Source organism: Erinaceus europaeus, chromosome 7 (assembly GCF_950295315.1).
Source record: "Erinaceus europaeus chromosome 7, mEriEur2.1, whole genome shotgun sequence".
Lineage (NCBI taxonomy): Eukaryota > Metazoa > Chordata > Mammalia > Eulipotyphla > Erinaceidae > Erinaceus > Erinaceus europaeus.
In genome coordinates, this window is record NC_080168.1 from 40900405 (window position 1) to 40919791 (window position 19387).

The window sequence follows — 19387 nt, forward strand, 5'->3', positions numbered from 1 at the left end:
GGTACAACCTTAATTAATATATACATTGTATACTGTATAATTGTATATAACCTTAGAGTATCATTTTTGGTTTCTAAATCTTGGAAAGGTTTATTTATTTTTTAATTGCCAGCAGAGTTATTGCTGGGGTATGTATTAAGAATCCACCACTCTCAGTGGCCTTTTTTTTTTTTTTTTTTTTTCCCTATTTTCTTTGATGGGACAGAGAGAAATTTAGTGGAGAGGGGAAGTGAGAGAAAAAGAGAGAAGGAGAGGGAGCGGGAAGGAGAGAGAGAAAGAGAGAGAGAGAGAGAAGATACCTTCAGACCTGATTCATCCCTTGTGAAGTATCCCTCTTGTAGATAGGGAAAGGCAGCTTGAACCTGGGTCCTTAAGCATGGCAATGTGTGTGCTCAACCAGATGTATCACTGCCTGGCCACCTACAACTTTTTTTTTTTTTAAATATTTTATTTTATTTATTTATTCCCTTTTGTTGCCCTTGTTGTTTTATTGTTGTAGTTATTATTGTTGTCTTCGTTGTTGGATAGGACAGAGAGAAATGGAGAGAGGAGGGGAAGACAGAGAGGGGGAGAGAAAGATAGACACCTGCAGACCTGCTTTACCGCCTGTGAAGCGACTCCCCTGCAGGTGGGGAGCCGGGGTTGGAACCGGGATCCTTATGCCGGTCCTTGTGCTTTGCGCCACCTGCGCTTAACCCGCTGCGCTACAGCCCGACTCCCCCCACCTACAACTTTTAAAGTCAAATAGTAATAGTTACTATTATTAACCAGAGCACTGCTCAGTTCTGGCTTATGGCGATGCTGGGGATTGAACTTGTGACCTCAGAGCCTCAGGCATGAAAATTACTATTTTTTTAATGGATGTTCTTTTCTGATTAATTTAGTTATTTTAATCAGATAAATAAGTGGAGGATACAGTGAGAAAGAGACCAGAGTACTGCTCAGTTCTGGCTTTGGGTGGTTCTCAGGATTGAACCTGCTACTGCAGAGCCTCAGTCAAGAAAGTCTTTTGTATAACCTTTATGCTGTCTCCTCAGCCCATGAAAGTCTTTGAGTATAAGCAATAAGCTATCTTCCTGATCCTATAGTTTATTTTTGTTTTATAATAGTACTTGATTTTTGATTCATTACAAACTCAAGGTAACACTGTTCACAAAACAAAGCAAAAGTACAATGTGATCTGGGAAGTGGCACAGGAGATAAAGCATTGGATTCTCAAGCACAGGTCAAGTTTGGTCCCAGACAGCACATGTACCAGAGTGAGGCTCTGGCTCTCTTTTCTCTCTGCTTAGCTCTCTCATTAATAAACTCTTTAAAATAATAAATAAACAAGTACAATTTCAAACCAATTTGAGAAATTTACTGAGCAATGATTAATATTGAATATCATTTAATTTCATGCTCTGAGGCACATGTGTACTATGAAATCATTGCCACTAGTGAGTTAGTTAATACTTTCAGCTCCTCACATAACTATTGTGTGTGTGTGTGTGTGTGTGTGTGTGTGTGTGTGTGCACATGTACACATTAAGAACATTTAAGATCAGGGCTGGGGACACAACATAATGGTTATGCAAAAGACACTCAGCCCCAAGGCTCCCAAGCACCAAGTTCAATCACTAGCACCACCATAAACCAAAGGTGAGGAGTACTATGGCTTAATTTAAAAAAAAGGAAAAAAAAATTAAGAATCTAGTCTCAATAATTTTCATGCATATAATATAGTATTGCTTTCTAATTTTTTTTCCCTCACATGCAGTTTGATGACTACAGGTCAGTTTATCATGTAGAGACAACACAGCTCTGGAGCTTCTTCTATTGCTATAGCACCTTCCATGTGGTGCAGGGGCTTGAGCCTAGGTACCACACATTTCTTTAGCCCCTAGTACAGTATTGTTAACCATACTCATCATCCTCAACTATCTACCCATTTCTTCTCACTCCTGGAAATCACCCTTTTAATCTGTTTTTATTAGCTTGGTTTTTAAAAGCTATAAAGTGAAATCAATAATATTTTCTATTTTCTGACATTTTATAAAGGCTAGTTTCTATTGTAATAGAAAATGCACACATATCAATAGCAATTATTATGGGCCAAGTATTGTTTTAAGTGTTTTATATAAATCATCTGAGTCAATGATTATAATCCTATGCTGCAAACACCATGATTACCCCCCTTATACAGATAAGAAAATGAGTACAAAGAGAAGGACATATTGTAATATAAGTTATGTGGTAGAAAGGGGCTTCAAATCTAGGCAGTATTGCTTGTGTGTGTGTTTTAGACAGGAGACAGAAAGGCAGAGAGAGACTAAAAAGACAGACACACCACACACACACCAAAGTTATCTTCAATGCAGTGGGGACCAGCCCAATACCTGGGTAGCATACATGACAAAGCAGCACCCTATCCAAGGAAGCTATTTTGCTGGCCTTCATGTACAGTCCTAACTACTTTTGCACTCCAAAATTGCACTTTGCTAAACTTATTATCTCTCCTTAAAGTTCAACTCTTTCTCCATATGTATCTTTGTCTCTATGATTCCTACTACATTTGTGAATTTCTAGTTCTCCTCTATTTGTTGTGCCCAATGTTTTAATTTAATATATCAGATTTATAATCTATAGTTCTTGCTAAGGACTTATTTACTATAGCCTAGAACAAGAGTAAACAAGACACTAAATCACATAGAGTTTATGGTACTAAAGTCATTTTAAATTCTGATAAAGGCAATGAAAAAAGGTTTTTTTAAAAAAATACAAATTATATTCCTTCATACCTTATATTCATTTTTATCTTGTAGATCTGAAATAAATAATCTAATTTTCATATCAGCAGCAGAAGTACAAAATCTGGAAGCAAAAAAAAAATTTTTTTTTTAAGTTTTGTAAATGAAAGTTCTCTTTCCCCTTCAATCACCAAAATTACTATAATTCATAATCCTGTGCTTCAGTGGGTAGAAAGATATCTAATGGCTCTGTTGTAAAATAATAATAATAATAATTAATAAATAAGGAGAGTGGTCCAGGAAGTGGTGCAGAGGATAAAGCACTAGACTCTCAAGCATGAGGCTTCCCAAGTTCAATCCTTGGTAGCACATATACCAGAGTGATGTCTAGTAATTTCTGTTTTTCCTCCTGTCTTTCTCTTTTATAGATAAAATCTTAAAAAACAAGGGGGGGGCGTGATCTAAATAGAAACATGGAGTGAAGACATACATGATGTCAAATGAACAAACTTTTGTAAGACAGTTAACAAACTGTATAAAAGAGAACATAGTGTTAAGGGAGACATAGCTGATAAGATAATAAAGAAAAGCATGTAATGGAAAGAATATATAGTAATCATGAAAATGATTAGGTTAAGGGGGGAAGAGAAGACTGACTAGGGAGGGACTGTGGGTACTGGCAATATACATTATTATTATAAGAGGTAATTTTCATTAGTGATTTAATATTAACTTACAAAATTATAAGGTAACAGGGATGTAATTCCATACCGTTTCCACTGCCAGTGTTCTGTGTTATCATCCCTTCCACTGGAAACTGCACTAATACTTCCAAGGTCATAAATATGGGTTGATTTCTTATCTTTAACTACCTACCTATATATTTTTTGCTCATTTTTGTCTATCTTCCTGCTTTCACTTCTTTTTTTAAAAAAATTTTTTTTTAATATTTATTTTATTTATTTATTCCCTTTTATTGCCCTTGTTGGTTTTTTTATTGTTGTTGTTGTTGGATAGGACAGAGAGAAATGGAGAGAGGAGGGGAAGACAGAGGAGGAGAGAAAGATAGACCCTGCAGACCTGCTTCACCGCCTGTGAAGCGACTCCCCTGCAGGTGGGGAGCCGGGGTTCGAACCGGGATCCTTATGCTGGTCCTTGTGCTTTGTGCCACCTGCGCTTAACCCGCTGCGCTACAGCCCGACTCCCTTGTTTTCACTTCTTAAGGGGTAATTTTTTTGTGATTATGTTAATGTGCACTTATGTATTTGATGTACTTTTTAATATGTATGTTCTACTTCCTACATAAAATGAAATTTATCTAATTTGTCTTTGAATTTGTCTCATTATTATTTGGGATATTATTCCATCTTCACAGAAAACTTTAGAACAATTCTGCTGTACTAATGTTTCCTAAAAAAGAGACTTCCAAGTTTAGTAAAACTATGCACAATGACTTTCTGATTTTAAAAAACTGGAGGGGGAGTCAGGCGGTAGCACAGTGGGTTAAGCGCATTTGGTGTGGCGCAAGAACTGGCATAAAGATCCCGGTTTGAGCCCCTGACTCCCCACCTTCAAGGGAGTCACTTCACAGGCAGTAAAGCAGGTCTGCAGGTGTCTATCTTTCTTTCCCCCTCTCTGTCTTCCCCTTTTCTCTGTCCTAACAATGACAACATCAATAGCAACATCAACAACAACAACAATAAAAAACAACAGGGGCAACAAAAGGGAAAATAAAATATTTAAAAAAATTATAAAAAAACTGAAGGAAGTGAAAAAGGAAGTAGATGAGGAAGTTATCTAGGTCTAAGTAGAAAATATTTGATGAAAGACTTTATGTGTCTTTTTTAGGTCTTTCTACTTGCTTGCTGCACTTAACTTAGTCACTGAAGATAGATAACTGCACACTTTGACATTAAAGTATATACTTTCCCCTAAGTTATGAATACATGTGCACATGTGCCCTATCTCATGGGTCGTGGTCTATGTCTAGGTTCTCTAAGTTTGTTAGGAAGTGCACCACCCAAAATGGAACTAAGGAGTCTTATGGGCTAGGAAAGGTCTCACCAGAGTATTGAAGCCAGAGGGTTGACATTCCATGCCTGTTATCTCTGGACATAGTCCGAAATAGAACATGTTGAGGTGGTACTGATTGCATTGATTTGGTTGAGATCAGCAGATACAGTATCAAATGGTATGGATCAAGAGAAGCATGAAGGAAAACAAGCAAGTCCCAGAGGTTCTAGGTCTGGGAGAAATATGGGTTTTAAAGAGAATGAGGAAGGTTCCTTAATGTCTTAGAGTTTAAGAAGGCAAGACCAGCACACTTTACTGATGGCCCTTTTGGTCACTACCAGGCCACCCCATCTGGGGCCCTAGTCAAGGAGAGAATCCTGGGGATTCCCACATACATATGATGGGCCCATACCTCTAACAGATCCCTCTCTTCACCATCACTGGTCATCTCCATCAGAAACAATATCACAAACCCTCTTGTGGGCCTTTCCCTCTATGTAGAACAATGGTAGAAACTGCCCCACCCTCTGAAGAGTGGCTGGGTCAACATACTCTGCCACACAACAAAGACTGGTCCTGAAATGAGTGCAGCCTAGAATGTTCTTAGATGGAATGCAACCTCATACTGACAGGGATGCATAGGTTACACAGGCTCCTGTGCTGAATATGAAGAGACATGAGCCCTTGGTCAAAACAATATAGTTTATAGTTAATGGTTTTATACATATATCCTATATTTGGGAGGTTTTCTCTGCCCTGATGCAGCTTTCTAGTGCTATTCCCACTCTGACACCATCTTCCCAGATAATACTTTTAGTCCACTTGCATTGCAATGTTAGCTGTGAGGCTCAGGTAAAAATTAGTAAAATCTTGGGCCACGTGGATTATACCTAAAGTAGATTTCCTAGCTTTTTCTAACATAAAGACCCCAAATCTCATCTGCTATAGTCTTACCTTTAGATTCCTGATTACTAAACAATTTGTTCTGCTTTATATCTTAATGCTTTTTGGCCACCAAGTTGCAGATGTTGCCATGATGCTGACCTGACTTCCGTGGGCAGGTGACCTCACCAATGTGTCCTGGAACCCCACCTCCCCAGACCCCTACTCAACTAGAAAAAGCTAGAAATAGGCTGGGTATATGAATCGGCCTGTCAATGACTATTTTCAGTCCATGTTCAGTGGAGAAACAATTACAGAAGCCAGACCTCTCATTTTCTGTGCCTCATAAAGATCTTTGGTCTATACTCCAGAGGGGTTAAGAACAGGGACCTTCCAATGGAGGGAATGGTATATGAAACTTTAGTGGTAGGAATTGCATGGAACTGTACCCCTCTTATCCCCAATCATTATTAAACCACTAATAAAATACATAATTCAAAGTAAAACAAAAACAAAACAAAACAAAACAAAAAAACCTAAGTAGTACTTCATCTATGCCACAACTTTCTTTGCCCTCAGGTTAAAAATTATGTTAAACAACTGCAGATGCTACCATGACACCAACCTCACTTCAAAGAACAGATGACCTCATCAATGTGTCCTGGAATCCTACCTCTCCAGAGCCCTGCCCCACTAGGGAAAGACAGAAACAGGTTGGGAGTATGGATCGACCTGCCAACACTCAAGTCCGGTGGAGAAGCAATTACAGAAGCCAGACTTTCCACCTTCTGCACCCCATAATGATCCTGGGTTCATGCTCCCACAAAGAATTGGGGAAGTGTCCAATGGAGGGGATGGGATATGGAGTTTTGGTGGTGGGAATTGAGTGGAATTGCACCCCTTTTATTCTATGATCTTGTCAATCATTATTAAATCAATAAATTAAAAATTTAAGAAAGAATTATGTTAAGTGGTTCACTTATGAGAGATGGATGAATACTGGACGATCTCACCCATAAGTGTAACTTAACAAATAGGGACAGAAAGAGAAGACACAAAATAAAATTTGGACTGGGTTTGGTAGACTGCACCAAAGAGAAGATCTCTGGGGAAGGATAGGAAGGGAGAGAGCTGGGGTGTACTTTGGGGCCCTGGTGCAGGATGGTGGAAAAGGACTTAAGTTGAAGGTGAGAGTGTTTTGCAGAGACCTATCACAAGAAGATGAAATTCTGTATCCACGTGTCAACAAGTGTACTGTAAGCTAATAACCAAAATATATAAAGAGCTTGCCAAACTCAACAACAAGACAACAAATAACCCCATCCAAAAATGGGGGGAGGATATGGACAGAATATTCACCACAGAAGAGATCCAAAAGGCTGAGAAACACATGAAAAAAAATGCTTCAAGTCTTTGACTGTCAGAGAAATGCAAATAAAGACAACAATGAGATAACACCTCACTCTTGTGAGAATGTCACACATCAGAAAAGGTAACAGCAGCAAATGCTGGAAAGGGTGTGGGGTCAAAGGAACCCTCCTGCACTGCTGGTGGGAATGTAAATTGGTCAAACCTCTGTGGAGAAGAGTCTGGATAACTCTCAGAAGGCTAGAAATAGACCTACCCTATGATCCTGCAATTCCTCTCCTGGGGATATATCCTAAGGAACCCAACACACCCATCCAAAAAGATCTATGTACACATATGTTCTTAGCAGTACAGTTTGTAATAGCCAAAACCTGGAAGCAACCCAGGTGTCCAATAACAGATGAGTGGCTGAGCAAGTTGTAGTATATATATACAATGAAATACTACTCAGCTATTAAAAATGGCGACTTCACCGTTTTCAGCCGATCTTGGATGGACCTTGAAAAATTCATTTTAAGTAAAGTAAGTCAGAAACAGAAGGATGAATGTGGGATTATCTCACTCTCAGAAGTTGAAAAACAAGATCAGAAGAGCAAACACCAGTAGAAACTGAACTGGAATTGGCATATTGCATCAAAGTAAAAGACTGGGTTGTGTGGGTGGGAAAATACAGGACCAAAAAGGATGACAGAGGACCTAGTGGGGGTTGTATTGTTATATGGAAAACTGGGAAATGTTATACATGTGCAAACTATTGTATTTACTGTCAAATGTAAAACATTTATTCCCCAATAAAGAAATTTAAAAAAATAGTAACCTTTAGAGAACTTCAGTGTCTACAATTTGCCCATTAATTTAAAACAAACAAGTACAACTTCCCCTTTCTACCAACAGGTTATCCTAGTAAGAACTAATATATGGTTGGTTGTTAGATACATATTAATTATTAAATTAATTATATACATTATTGAAAAATAAATATTTTGGTAAGTATACCAAAAGAAGACATAGCTTACACTTAGAACCTACTGGACTAAGGTTAGAGCTTTGTAATAAATCTTAAATACCTGACCTGTTATTGTTCTTGTGAAGGGCTCTGCAGGTACTATTAAGATTTTTCTCAAACAAAAAAACACACATTCTTTTCAAATGCTTTCTTAAGAAAATCATGCTCAGGGGCTGGGTGGTGGCACACCTGGTTGTGTGAAAGTCATGTTACAAAGTGCAAGGACCTGGGTTCGAGCCTCTGGCCTCCACCTGCAGGAGGAAAGCTTCATGAGTGGTGAAATTGGGCTGCAGGTGTCTCTCTCCCTAACACCATTTTCCCTCTCAATTTTTGATGGTCTCTATCCAATAAACAAATAAAGATTAAAAATAAAATTTAAAAAAATCAAGCTCAAGGATTAGAAGTACTATTTTATGTGCTGTTAAACTGAAGAATATGACTTTAGCCTATGAGTGGGTCAGTGGGGTTAGTGACTCAACCATATTTAGCTGTTTGAACTTGTACTTTTAATATTTTGTGAGAGAGTTCCACATGTGAGGGGAGCCATAGTGCCACTCCACTCCAGTATGTGTTCTGCCAGGGATTCAACATGGAGTCTCACACACGAAAGTTCTGTACTCTACCAGCTGCGCTATTTCCCCTGCCAACCTCCAGAGTTTGTACTTGAAATAAACAGTAAGTTCAATGAAGAATCTCTGAAGACTTTAGATGTTCTAGATGGAGCTCAGGCAGAGTGTTATAGTTAGGCCCAAAGACAAGATCTAGGTATTACAGTCATGTATATCATAAATTCAGACAATAAGCCCAACTTGTGAAATAATGGCAAATATCTGAGTTTGGGAGAGAAATGAGAATGAAGGAAAAAAATACCCCTATGATCAAAGGTTTTAGATCAATTAGCACAAAGGTCACTAATACACACATTTAATAATTTCAAGCTTACTTGATTACTGCAGGCAATGAATCAAGCCTAGTCTCAGGACTCCAAGCTATACCATCAACTCTGACTCCATGGTGAAATGTTCGCAGTGTTTTATACTGAATTCCATCAATGTTTGCTTCTTCCTCCTAAGTAGATACAACAAATATTTTAAATAATTTATATATTTCATTATAATGAAGTATTTATCAGGAGGCTATGCATATTTTTTTGAGAAGCTCAAAAGTAAATTAGATATCGATCTAACTAGTTCACTAACAATGAAAATATCCAAAAACTGATTAGGCCTCGTAAAATAACTCTCTAAGGCAAACAAACAGTAAGCATGTCATAATTTATATTACTCAGAGGCACTTTATTTGATTCTGGGTTAGACAATTAGTAAAGTCAGCTTAACTGATTTAGTGTATCTAAAAAGACTTCCTTATAGGGAGGTAGTGGAAAAAAAAAATCAGCCCTGAAATGTTAAGTCATCTATGTCTGGTAGTTTGGACAATAAGCTAAAAAGCTCTCCAACTACTACAATAACACAAACATTCACAATCAGATAAGTAACAGGCATCACAGCATGTAGTCATGATGGAGACATTTGCCCACCTTCAACAACAGCTTCAGTTGGCAAGGGTATGCAGAGGGAACTTAGTGTCTGTACAAAGAAGGGAACAGCTCACAGACCTCTAAAGAGATCTGGGATCTTCCGGGGGGTGGGTGTGTGTGGGGGGAGTAGGAAACATACCCAAAATCAAAATCACCATGAAAAACCATTACTGTGCAGAAGACAAGAAAGAAAAGAAAGTCACTTGTGAGAAATCTCTATTAGCTGGCTCTAACATGAAATTGGGGTTTGAATTCACATTAATTCTGTGCTCTAAAGAATGATTATTTCAGAGTTGTTATATGTAGAGGCCCTAGTGCTTGACAAAGAGGCATTCTCTGAATGAATTGCCACATCCAAAAATTAACAGTAAAAAAGGTTTTCTGAATAAATGAATAAAGGAAGCAGAAAAGCATTTATCAAGAAAAGGAAAACACCACATTTCATTAGTTAATAATTTGTCTGTATAATAACTGTATAGCTAACAGCCAGATGTGCCAAGGAAGAAATCACTAAGGAATTTAAAAATAAGTTTAAGAGCCTCATCATAGCTGACTACATAGTCTGGGTTACATCTATTTCTCCATGCCTGACACATCAATCTTCCAGAAATGAATTTTTTTAAGCAATCAAAGCACACATTAATTTGCTACTATAACAATAGCATTGATAATTAAGTCCAGTGATTTGTTACTCAAAGTATATGTCAGGTTGTCATGGATATATAAAAAAGAAAAAAAAAAAAAAAACCCAGGGATTGTATAGCCCTAACTATGCTTTACCAGTGAAACCATTTTTTCCTGGCACCAATGTCTACTGTTGAGCCAAGTAAAAGGACCTGTGTGTCTGCGTGTGGTATAGGCAGCTATTCTGGGTTTAGTTTGGGATGTAGGCAGTATTGTATAGGCAGGAAATTAAGATAGTTAGGAAAGCTTTCTATAACACAAAATAACTATACAAGACTTGAGCATATTTGAGGTTGGGGCCAAGCCAGCCTGATGAAAGGATTTAAAATTAGCAGGTTCTCCTACTACACCCATTTAAGGACAAATACAGAATTCTGGTTAGGTGAAACTAAAGTTCCATCAAATGCTTGAATTTCTACTAGAACATTTTCCACAATTTTTCTTTGAACATTTTCAGTATGAGGACACCAACTACTTCTTTGGGGAACTTACTTAATTTGGGGGTAGTTCTAATTATTAGATGAGTCTACCTTAACACTAAATCAAAATTTGCTACCATATGAATTATACTTATTGCTGAAAAGTATGTTCTCTGGGAGCAGAGAGATGTTAAGTATGGCAGTGGGAGCAAATATCTAGCCATAACTGATTTCCCCTAGGTGAACAAAGAAGCAGATTCAGCGTCAGACTTAAGCATTGTAAGTAACAACTCTAATCAAACAGAAACTCCAAATAACACAAAAATCCATTTACTATTCTGAGTCTAATCCCTATTCATGAGTTATATTTTAATAACATTAAAAATTATGCCTGCAAATACACTATCTTCTTTGAATCACAATGTCGAGAACTAAAGCAAATGCTAAATATTACTGTGAAGATAGGTCATGTTATCCAATATATGGTAGCTAACAGCAATGTGGATCTGAGTGGCTAGTTATCTAAGTGTACAGTGTAAACACTAGAATAACACATCAAATTTCAAAAATTTAGTCTAAGCATATAAAATATCTAAATAACTATTTTTTATTGGTTACATCTTAGACATTTTAGCTATGTTGGATAAAAAGCTTTTAAATTGGGAGTCGGGCTATAGTGCAGTGGGTTAAGTCCAGGTGGCACAAAGCTCAAGGACCGGCATAAGGATCTGGGTTTGAGTCCCCGGCTCCCCACCTGCAAGGGAGTCACTACACAGGCAGTGAAGCAGGTCTGCAGGTGTTTATCTTTCTCTCCCCTTCTCTCTCCATTTCTCTCTGTCCTATCCAACAACAATAATAACTACAACAATAAAACAACAAGGGCAACAAAAGGGAATAAACTTTTGAACAAAACAAAACAAAAGGCTTTTAAATTAAGTTGACTTTTTTTTTTTAACCTCTCCTGTGGTTACTGCAACATTTAAAATATGTATGTCTCATATTATATTTCTGAGAGCACTGAATTAGCCCCCTTAAGCAGTTTATGATTGCAATGGTCCATGGTGAACATCCAGCTGACTAAAAACACTAAGTATAAATCTTTTCTAACTCTAACATTCTATCATTTAAAAACTATATATTCTTTATGAAACCACAGCTTGTTCAATTTGGTATATTAATCCACACTAAATTTTATCATGTTCAATGTCGTCTATTAATCTATTGGTAACAATGTGTGGATTATGAACACAGTCTTATGAGTGAACTATCTTCAATGTCAATCATGGCACTTTTGTACAGACCTGAAATGTACATGTGCCGATGACCACATAATTGTTCCCACCATATGCAATTAGATTTCCTGAATCCCCACTGTCATAGGGATTAAATTCTACCACATGCACATAATCTTCACAATCCACAGTGTAGGCAGCACTTCTTGTGGCATCTTGTTTCATCTTGTATTATTAACACTTGAGCAGTTGTAGAAACAAAATGGTCTTCTACTGGACAAGAGCACAAAACTGTGGGTAACAGCACAGACACAGATAGAAATTGTTAAGTTTTTAAGTCACTTTTAGCAAATTAATCAAAACAAGGGCACAAACGTCACAGTCAATCCAAAATAAAAATTAAAATACTTAATTACATGGTCAATAAAGCTGAGAGTAAAATCCTGCTAAGATTCCCTAAAACACGATAGTTTTAAAAAAAAGATTCTCATGCCTGAGGCTCCAAAGTCCCAGGTGCAGGGAGTAGATAGCATAATGGTTATGCAAAGAGACTCATGACTGAGGCTCCAGAGTACCAGGTTCAATCCCATGCACCACCATAAGCCAGAGCTGAGCAGTGCTCTGGTAAAAAAAAAAAAAAAAAAAAGTTCTATGCAACATATAGTGATTATTTATAGAATCACTTCAAAACTAAATATATTAATAAGAGGTACTATTTGCAGGTACCATGTTTTAAACAATTACTGACATTATCATACCTGAACAAACCTAAGAAGTTTTCATCTATAAAATGAAAATGAGACTTTGGATGGTAAAGTACTGATAGCTTGCCAAACTTTATAAAAAGAGACAGTATTTGAAAAATAGAGTAGTGGACTAGTGTTAAAGAAAAAAACCCTCAAGACAGCCCTCGGCCTCGAAGGAGATCCTAATCTTGGGACAGCTAGCTATCCAGTGTAAAAAGTACTTATAATCATATACACAACGTAGGATTGGAGAAAAAGAGGGCCAAAATGTAAACGTAGTATATCCCTAAGACTAGGTACAAGACTTCAACTAACTGGAGCGCTGGCCTGGTGGGCGGCCTGAAAGTAGCAATCCTAGAGGGGAATTAGGCTTTTAAAGAGCTTTACACCTGAAACATAGCTTTTACTATACAACAAATTTCCTGTCCCCTTTTCATTACAAATTTTGGCTCTCTACTCCTTGGCCAGTAGAAGGATAGAATGGGAGTTTAAGATATAATGACAATAAGATACCTCTGGGTGCTATATTAGGGTATGATTTTAGATTCTGTTCTAGTCTAGGGAATCATCTAGAATAAGGATGGAGCTTGGGAAACAGCATAATGGCTCTAGAAAAGACTGACACCTGAGGTTCTGAGCTCCCAGGTTCAATCCTCACTCAGCACTACCATAAGCTAGACCTAAGCTGTCTCTCTTTTGTGTGTGGATCTTTACCTCTATATCTCTCTCTCATTAAAATAAAACAAATTTTACAAGGATGGAAAATAATCGCATTTTATGTCAAATCCAATTAATTGCACTTGTGCATAGGAAATTTTTATATTTGGTGATCCGGGAGGTGGCGCAATGGATAAAGCACTGAACTCTCAAGCATGAGGTCCTTAGTTCAACCCCCGGCAGCACACATACCAGTGTCATTCTCTCCTCCTATCATTCTCATTAATAAAAAAAAAAAAAGAATTTTTTTTTTTAAAAAGAGCTTTACACCCAACTGGACGTAGTAGTTGTCATCGTGCAAACAGTTGGGTTGAGTAACCAAGTACACGATGAACATTGAGAATCAGATGAGTTTATATATATGAGTATAGACTAATAACCTAACGAACGAGTGGGCTTCAGGGACTGGACATGAAAGCTAAGCCCCAGTGGTATAGTGGTGCAGAAGTGCAAAAGATTCGGGACCAGGTAAGTGGCACCCTATTCTTTCTTTAACAAAACAGTGCGGAGTCTAACCACATTCTCGGGGTTTTACTGTATACAGCGTCCGGACTGGGCTCTGAGACACTGAGGGCAGATCAGAGAGCGAGTAAAAATAAGTCCCAGCGAGGTGCCCAGAGGCTTCTAACATTCTAGGTTAAGTCTCACGAGATTCCTTTACTACATCCCTAGCTCCTAGTTCGGAGGGAAGAAGGGTGGGGAACGGCCCAGGGAAGGAGAGAATTCTCAGGGATTGAGGGAGAGGGATGACGCCCGACAGCGAAAGAGCTCTTGTCTTAGGGCTCCCAAAATACGCACCAAAGGGCGTCAGGAAGTAGCCAGAAGAGAAGGTAAGGTCTATCTGGGACGGCCGCGACTAGCGCGGGTTTTGCTTCCGGGTCAAAGGTCAGAGGACGGGCGCAGCAATTGGCTCCCAAACTCTCCCGCGATATTTGAAATGTAATTCGCAAGGATTTGAACAGCGGCCTCAAGACTGTGGGGTAGGGCAGGACGAGTGTTTATAGTGGAGTCTGTCTGCGCTTAAGCACAGGTTAGTTTCTCCTCTTGCTCACCGGGAATTTAAGCTGCGGTTTTGAGGAAGGCTTTTTCATGTCAGCGAGCGCCGTTTGACTTTCTGGGGTGTTATCTGTGCCTGCTTGGGTGTTGAACAGTGTTCATAGTTTGCTGGTGATGGATGGAGCCTTGAGATTCCCCTGGGACCATTTGCAGACTAGAAGACTCACAACGGCCTGACATAGGTTCTTTTGTTATCCAGGAAAAAGGTTTCTAGACCCAGACTTTTGCCTTCCCCCGATTTTGACCTTCTAGGGAATATTTAGGACCTGCATTCTGACAATGAAAGCAGTAGTGACTGTCAGAAAGTAAAAAATCTACTAAGTGCCCAGCACTGGGTGTACTATTTATTTTATAATATTCTGAGGTAAATGATGAAAAGGAATTTATCGTCTGTCGTAACGGATTTTAAAACAGTATTTTAAAAAACATAAGTGTAAACTTTACTACTTTGACTCAGGTACCTGAATTAGAACTGACTGGCCCCAGGGTTGGCCTACTTGCTGCCTGGTTTTGTGCTGCCAGCTCTTGAACTAAAAATGAATTTAAATTAAGCTAAGGGTGCGGGGGGAATCAAAAGAATAATTTGTGACATGTGAAAAGCTATGTGAAATTAAATTTAAGATTTTTTTTTTAACCAGAGCACTGCTTAGTTCTGGTTTGTGGTGGTGTGGGCAATTGAACCTGGGACTTGGGAGCCTCAGGCATGAGTGTTTTTTTGCATAATGATTACGCTGTCTACCTCCACCCAGATTTCAGTTTTTCGTACAGTTTGCAAAGGTGCAGCTGTGTCTATGTATTGTCTGGTTATTTTCACACTGCAACGTCAAGTGGAATAGTTGTCACACAGACGTGTAGCCTGTAGGCTTAAAATATTTACTGCTGGTCCTTTCGCAAAAGTATGTAGACTCCTGGACGAGACTATGAGTGTTTATATGTGCCAGGTACTGTTTTATAAGGCGAATGTGTATTTATATCATTTACTTTTCACAAACCCAGTATGTCAGGAATCACTAGCATTTTTATTTATTTTTTAAAATTTTATTTATTTTCCCTTTTGTTGCCCTTGTTTTATCGTTGTTATTATTGTTGTTGTTATTGATGTCATTGCTGGATAGGACAGAGAGAAATAGAGGAGGGGAAGACAGAGAGGGGGAGAGAAAGATAGACATCTGCAGACCTGCTTCACCATTTGTGAAGCGACTCCCCTGCAGGTGGAGAGCTGTGGGTTCAAACGGGGATCCTTGAGCTGGTCCTTGTGCTTTGCGCCACTGCGCTTAACCTGCTGCGCGACTGCCTGGTTCCTTTTCCTTTGCTTTTTAAGTCCACCTATGAGTGATATTACTGTGTATTCTTTTAAGAAATGAGGGCGCTATTCTATTTTTTTTTTTTTTTTTTGCCACCAGGGTTATTTCTGGGGCTCGGTGCCTACACTACGAATCTGCTGCCCTGGAGGCCATTTTTCTGATTTTGTTGCCCTTATTGTTACCCTTGTTGTTGTTAATGCTATTGTTGCCATTGCTGTTGTTGGATAGGACAGAGAGAAGTCGAGAGAGGTGGGCAAGACAGAGAGGAGGAGAAAAAGACACCTGAAGACCTGCTTCACCACCTGTGAAACACCTCCCCTCCCTCCCACAGGTGGGGAGCCAGGGGCTTGAATCCAGATCCTTTCTCTGGTCCTTCCGCTTTGCTCCATGTGTGCTTAACCTGCTACAGTACCGCCCAGCCCCCGAGGGTGCTATGTTGAAGATAAATATAACTACATATTAGCTATTTATAGAGATTTGTATTTCTGTATGTATTTTTATACTGGTACACTTGTATCATTTAAAAAATTTTTCATTTATTTATTAATGAGAAGGATAGGAGGGGAGAGAGAAAGAATCAACTATCACTATGATACATGTGCTACCAGGGATTGAACTCAGGACCTCATGCTTGAAAGTCTAGTGCTTTATCTAGTACACCACCTCTCAGACTATAACCACTTGTATCTTTAAATTATTCAGTTGTTGGAAAAGTCATGAGGTAATTTTTTTATTTTTTATTTATTTATTTTTATTAGATAGAGACAGAGAGAAATTGAGGGGAAGGGGAGATAGAGATGGAGAGAGACAGAGAAACACCTGCAGTCCAGCTTCACCACTCGTGAAGCTTTCCCCCTGCAGGAGGTGACCAGGGGCTTGAACCCGGGTCCTTGTGGACTGCAGTATATGCGCTTAACCAAGTGCACCACCGCCTGGCCCCTCTGAGGTAATTTTTTTTGTACAAAAGTGCATCATGTTTTTTCTGAAAACCCAAAACATTACTAATTTTATTGATGAATTATTTTGTTTGTCTTGTATATATAAGGTCAAGATATTTTTTTAAAAGATTTTATTTATTTATTAATGAGAAAGATAGGAGGAGAGAGAAAGAACCAGACATCACTCTGGCACATGTGCTCCAGGGATTCGAACTCAGGACCTCATGCTTGAGAGTTCAAAGCTTTTTCACTGCGCCACATCCCAGACCACATCGTGGACTTTATTTTTGACACATAAAAATAGAAGAAAAATTTAACAAAGAGTAAATAAATAGGACATATATATTAAATATCCAAAGTAAAGTAATTGCCCATAGCTATCTATGTTGGAGACTGGGGTACTTAACACAAAAAGACCGCAGGCAGATATGTCTATAAGTTCAAAGAAAATAATTGGTTACTTTATAAAGACTTTATTCGGACTACATCAAATTAATTTGAAAGCCTTTTTTAAAATGTTCTATATCAGAAGAAATTGTATAATATCTTGATTGAAGGAATTAAGCCTTTTAGGTTTAGGACTGTTTAGTCATTTGTTAAGTTTTTTCTTCATTCTTCAGATGCACATAAGGATTACAACAGGCCTTCATAGGACTGTTGTGGAGATTGAGATAATAAATATCAAGTTTTGGGAAAGTATCTGACACCAGAAAGCTAAATAGTAGCTACTAATACTTACTTGGAATAACAAACTACCCCAGTACTTAGTTTTAAAATAACAGCTATTTTATTTGTATATTATTCTGTGGCTCAGCTAAGTATTTTTGCCCTTCTTACTAAGGATCACTCATGTGACTGCATTTCATCTGACAGGTTGATCAGGACTAGATAGACTATAAGATAGCTTCAATCAGAACTTGGTTGTCAGAGTTGCCCTCTACATGTCCTGTTTAGAAGACGGGTCATCTGAGAGTAGCAAGAGAATAAGAACTAGCACTATAGTCCCTAAGTTAGATGACTTTCCCAATGGAACTCAATATAAGATTCATGCTGTAATTTGCCACAGGGAAAAAAATAGACTAAGAAAAGAAAACAAAGGGAGACAGTGCATAGATGTAGTCTAGGGAGAACCAGGTTCTAAAATTGTTCTCTTAATAAACTCTTCTCTTAATAATTAACATTCTCCTAGCAACAAATTTTGGTAACTGTTGAAGTAGCTCTCAGAGAAGTTTGTTTATTTATTCTTTTTTAAATTTCCTTATTAGAGGATTAACAGTTTATAGTCAGCAGTAAAATACAATAGTTTGTACATGCATAACATTTCCACATAATAAAACAACCCCCACTAGGTCCTCCTCTACCATCTATTGTACATGCATAACATTTCCACATAATAAAACAACCCCCACTAGGTCCTCCTCTACCATCATGCTTCAGGACCCGAATCTTCCCTCCCAACCCCGGAGTCGTCTGCTTTGGTGGAATATACCAACTCCAGTCCAAGTTCTGTGTAGAGTTTTCCCTTCTGATCTTGTTTTTCAACTTCTGTTTATAAGTGAGATCATCCCATATTCATCCTTTTGTTTCTGATTTATCTCACTTAACATGATATCTTCAAGCTCCTTCCAAGATGGGATAAAGAAGGTGAATGAACCTGAGACTTCGGAGTTTCAGGAATAAGAGTCTCTTTCCATAACCTTTATGCCATCTACCCCTGTTCACATTTCCCAGTTTTCCACATAGCAATTCAACCCCCCTCTAGGTCCTCCTCTGCCATCATGTTACAGGACCTGAACCCTCCTCACCACCCGAGTCTTTTACTTTGGTTCAATACACCAAGACAGCTAAATTTAAGTGGTTTTACCTAGGACCATCCAATTGGGAGGGATGGGAATGTCTGGTGTAGTTATAGTCATATTATATCCATATTGTCATTTTCTTTTACTTGAAGAGTGAGGCAGTGTGTATGCCTTTGGTTTGGCCTGTGTTATTGGCACTGTTGTTGTTATTGCTGTCATTATTGGATAGGCCAGAGAGCAATTGAGAAAGAGGGGAAGACAGACAGGGGGAGAGAAAGACACCTGCAGACTTGCTTCATCTTGTGAAGTTACCCTCCTGCCAGAGGCTTGAATCATGATCTTTGCACCAGTCCTTGGTCTTTATGCCATTTGTGCTTAACCTGCTGTCTACTGCTGGCCCCTTGTTTTTTTTTTTTTTTTTTTAATATTTTATGTATTTTAATGAAAGAGATACAGAGGGATGCACACACACTTAACATTTTTATTTATTGGAATGTAACAAAGAAATCCAGAGGGAAGAAAGAGAGAAAGAGATACCTTTAGCTCTGTTTCACCACTCACAAAGCTTTCCCTCTGTGAAGATAGGGGTCATGAACCTTGGTTCTTGTGCATGCTAATGTGCACTCAACTGAGTGGCCCACCCCCTTATCCCCTTGCCCCCCCCCCCCCATCTCAGGGAACTTTTTTTTTTAGAGATTCATTGCCTAGGTTTTTGCAGAGGGATGAATATAAAGGCACCCTTTATATTTCAAAACTTCAGATTCAAGGAAAGCGCAGGCTTAGAATATTGTATGTAAAAAAAAAAAAAGCAATCTAGGCACAAAAAGACACTAATCCTTCTGAAATCTGAGTTCTCAGCTGTTAGTTAAGAGTCAGCCTTTCAAGCAAGCCTTTGAAAGGGTAGCAGTCAGACCTACCATGTTAACTCTTTCTGCAGAGGCCTTTGGAGGTATAACC

At 38.5% G+C, this 19387-nt stretch overlaps 2 protein-coding genes across 20 annotated transcripts in view; one reads left to right on the forward strand and one right to left on the reverse strand.

Annotated features, from left to right (window-relative positions):
* Window positions 1–14205, reverse strand: part of NUP37 (nucleoporin 37) — a 46846-nt gene extending 32641 nt beyond the window's left edge. The window contains exons 1-4 of one of the 2 annotated variants that reach the window (XM_007527928.3): window positions 14132–14205; window positions 11940–12161; window positions 8942–9066; window positions 2781–2853 (exon numbers count right to left, since the gene is read on the reverse strand). In XM_007527928.3, the coding sequence (XP_007527990.1) occupies window positions 2781–2853; window positions 8942–9066; window positions 11940–12095 (354 nt within the window). In that variant the 5' untranslated portion in view covers window positions 12096–12161; window positions 14132–14205. The remainder of the gene's footprint in view (window positions 1–2780; window positions 2854–8941; window positions 9067–11939; window positions 12162–14131) is intronic. The other variant, XM_060194263.1, reaches the window with a different exon arrangement.
* An 81-nt stretch (window positions 14206–14286) lies between these two features.
* PARPBP (PARP1 binding protein) overlaps window positions 14287–19387 on the forward strand; it is a 71333-nt gene continuing 66232 nt past the window's right edge. For all 18 annotated transcript variants that reach the window (XM_060194264.1, XM_060194265.1, XM_060194267.1 and 15 more), the window contains exon 1: window positions 14287–14363. The gene's annotated coding sequence lies outside the window, so the exon portion shown is untranslated. The remainder of the gene's footprint in view (window positions 14364–19387) is intronic.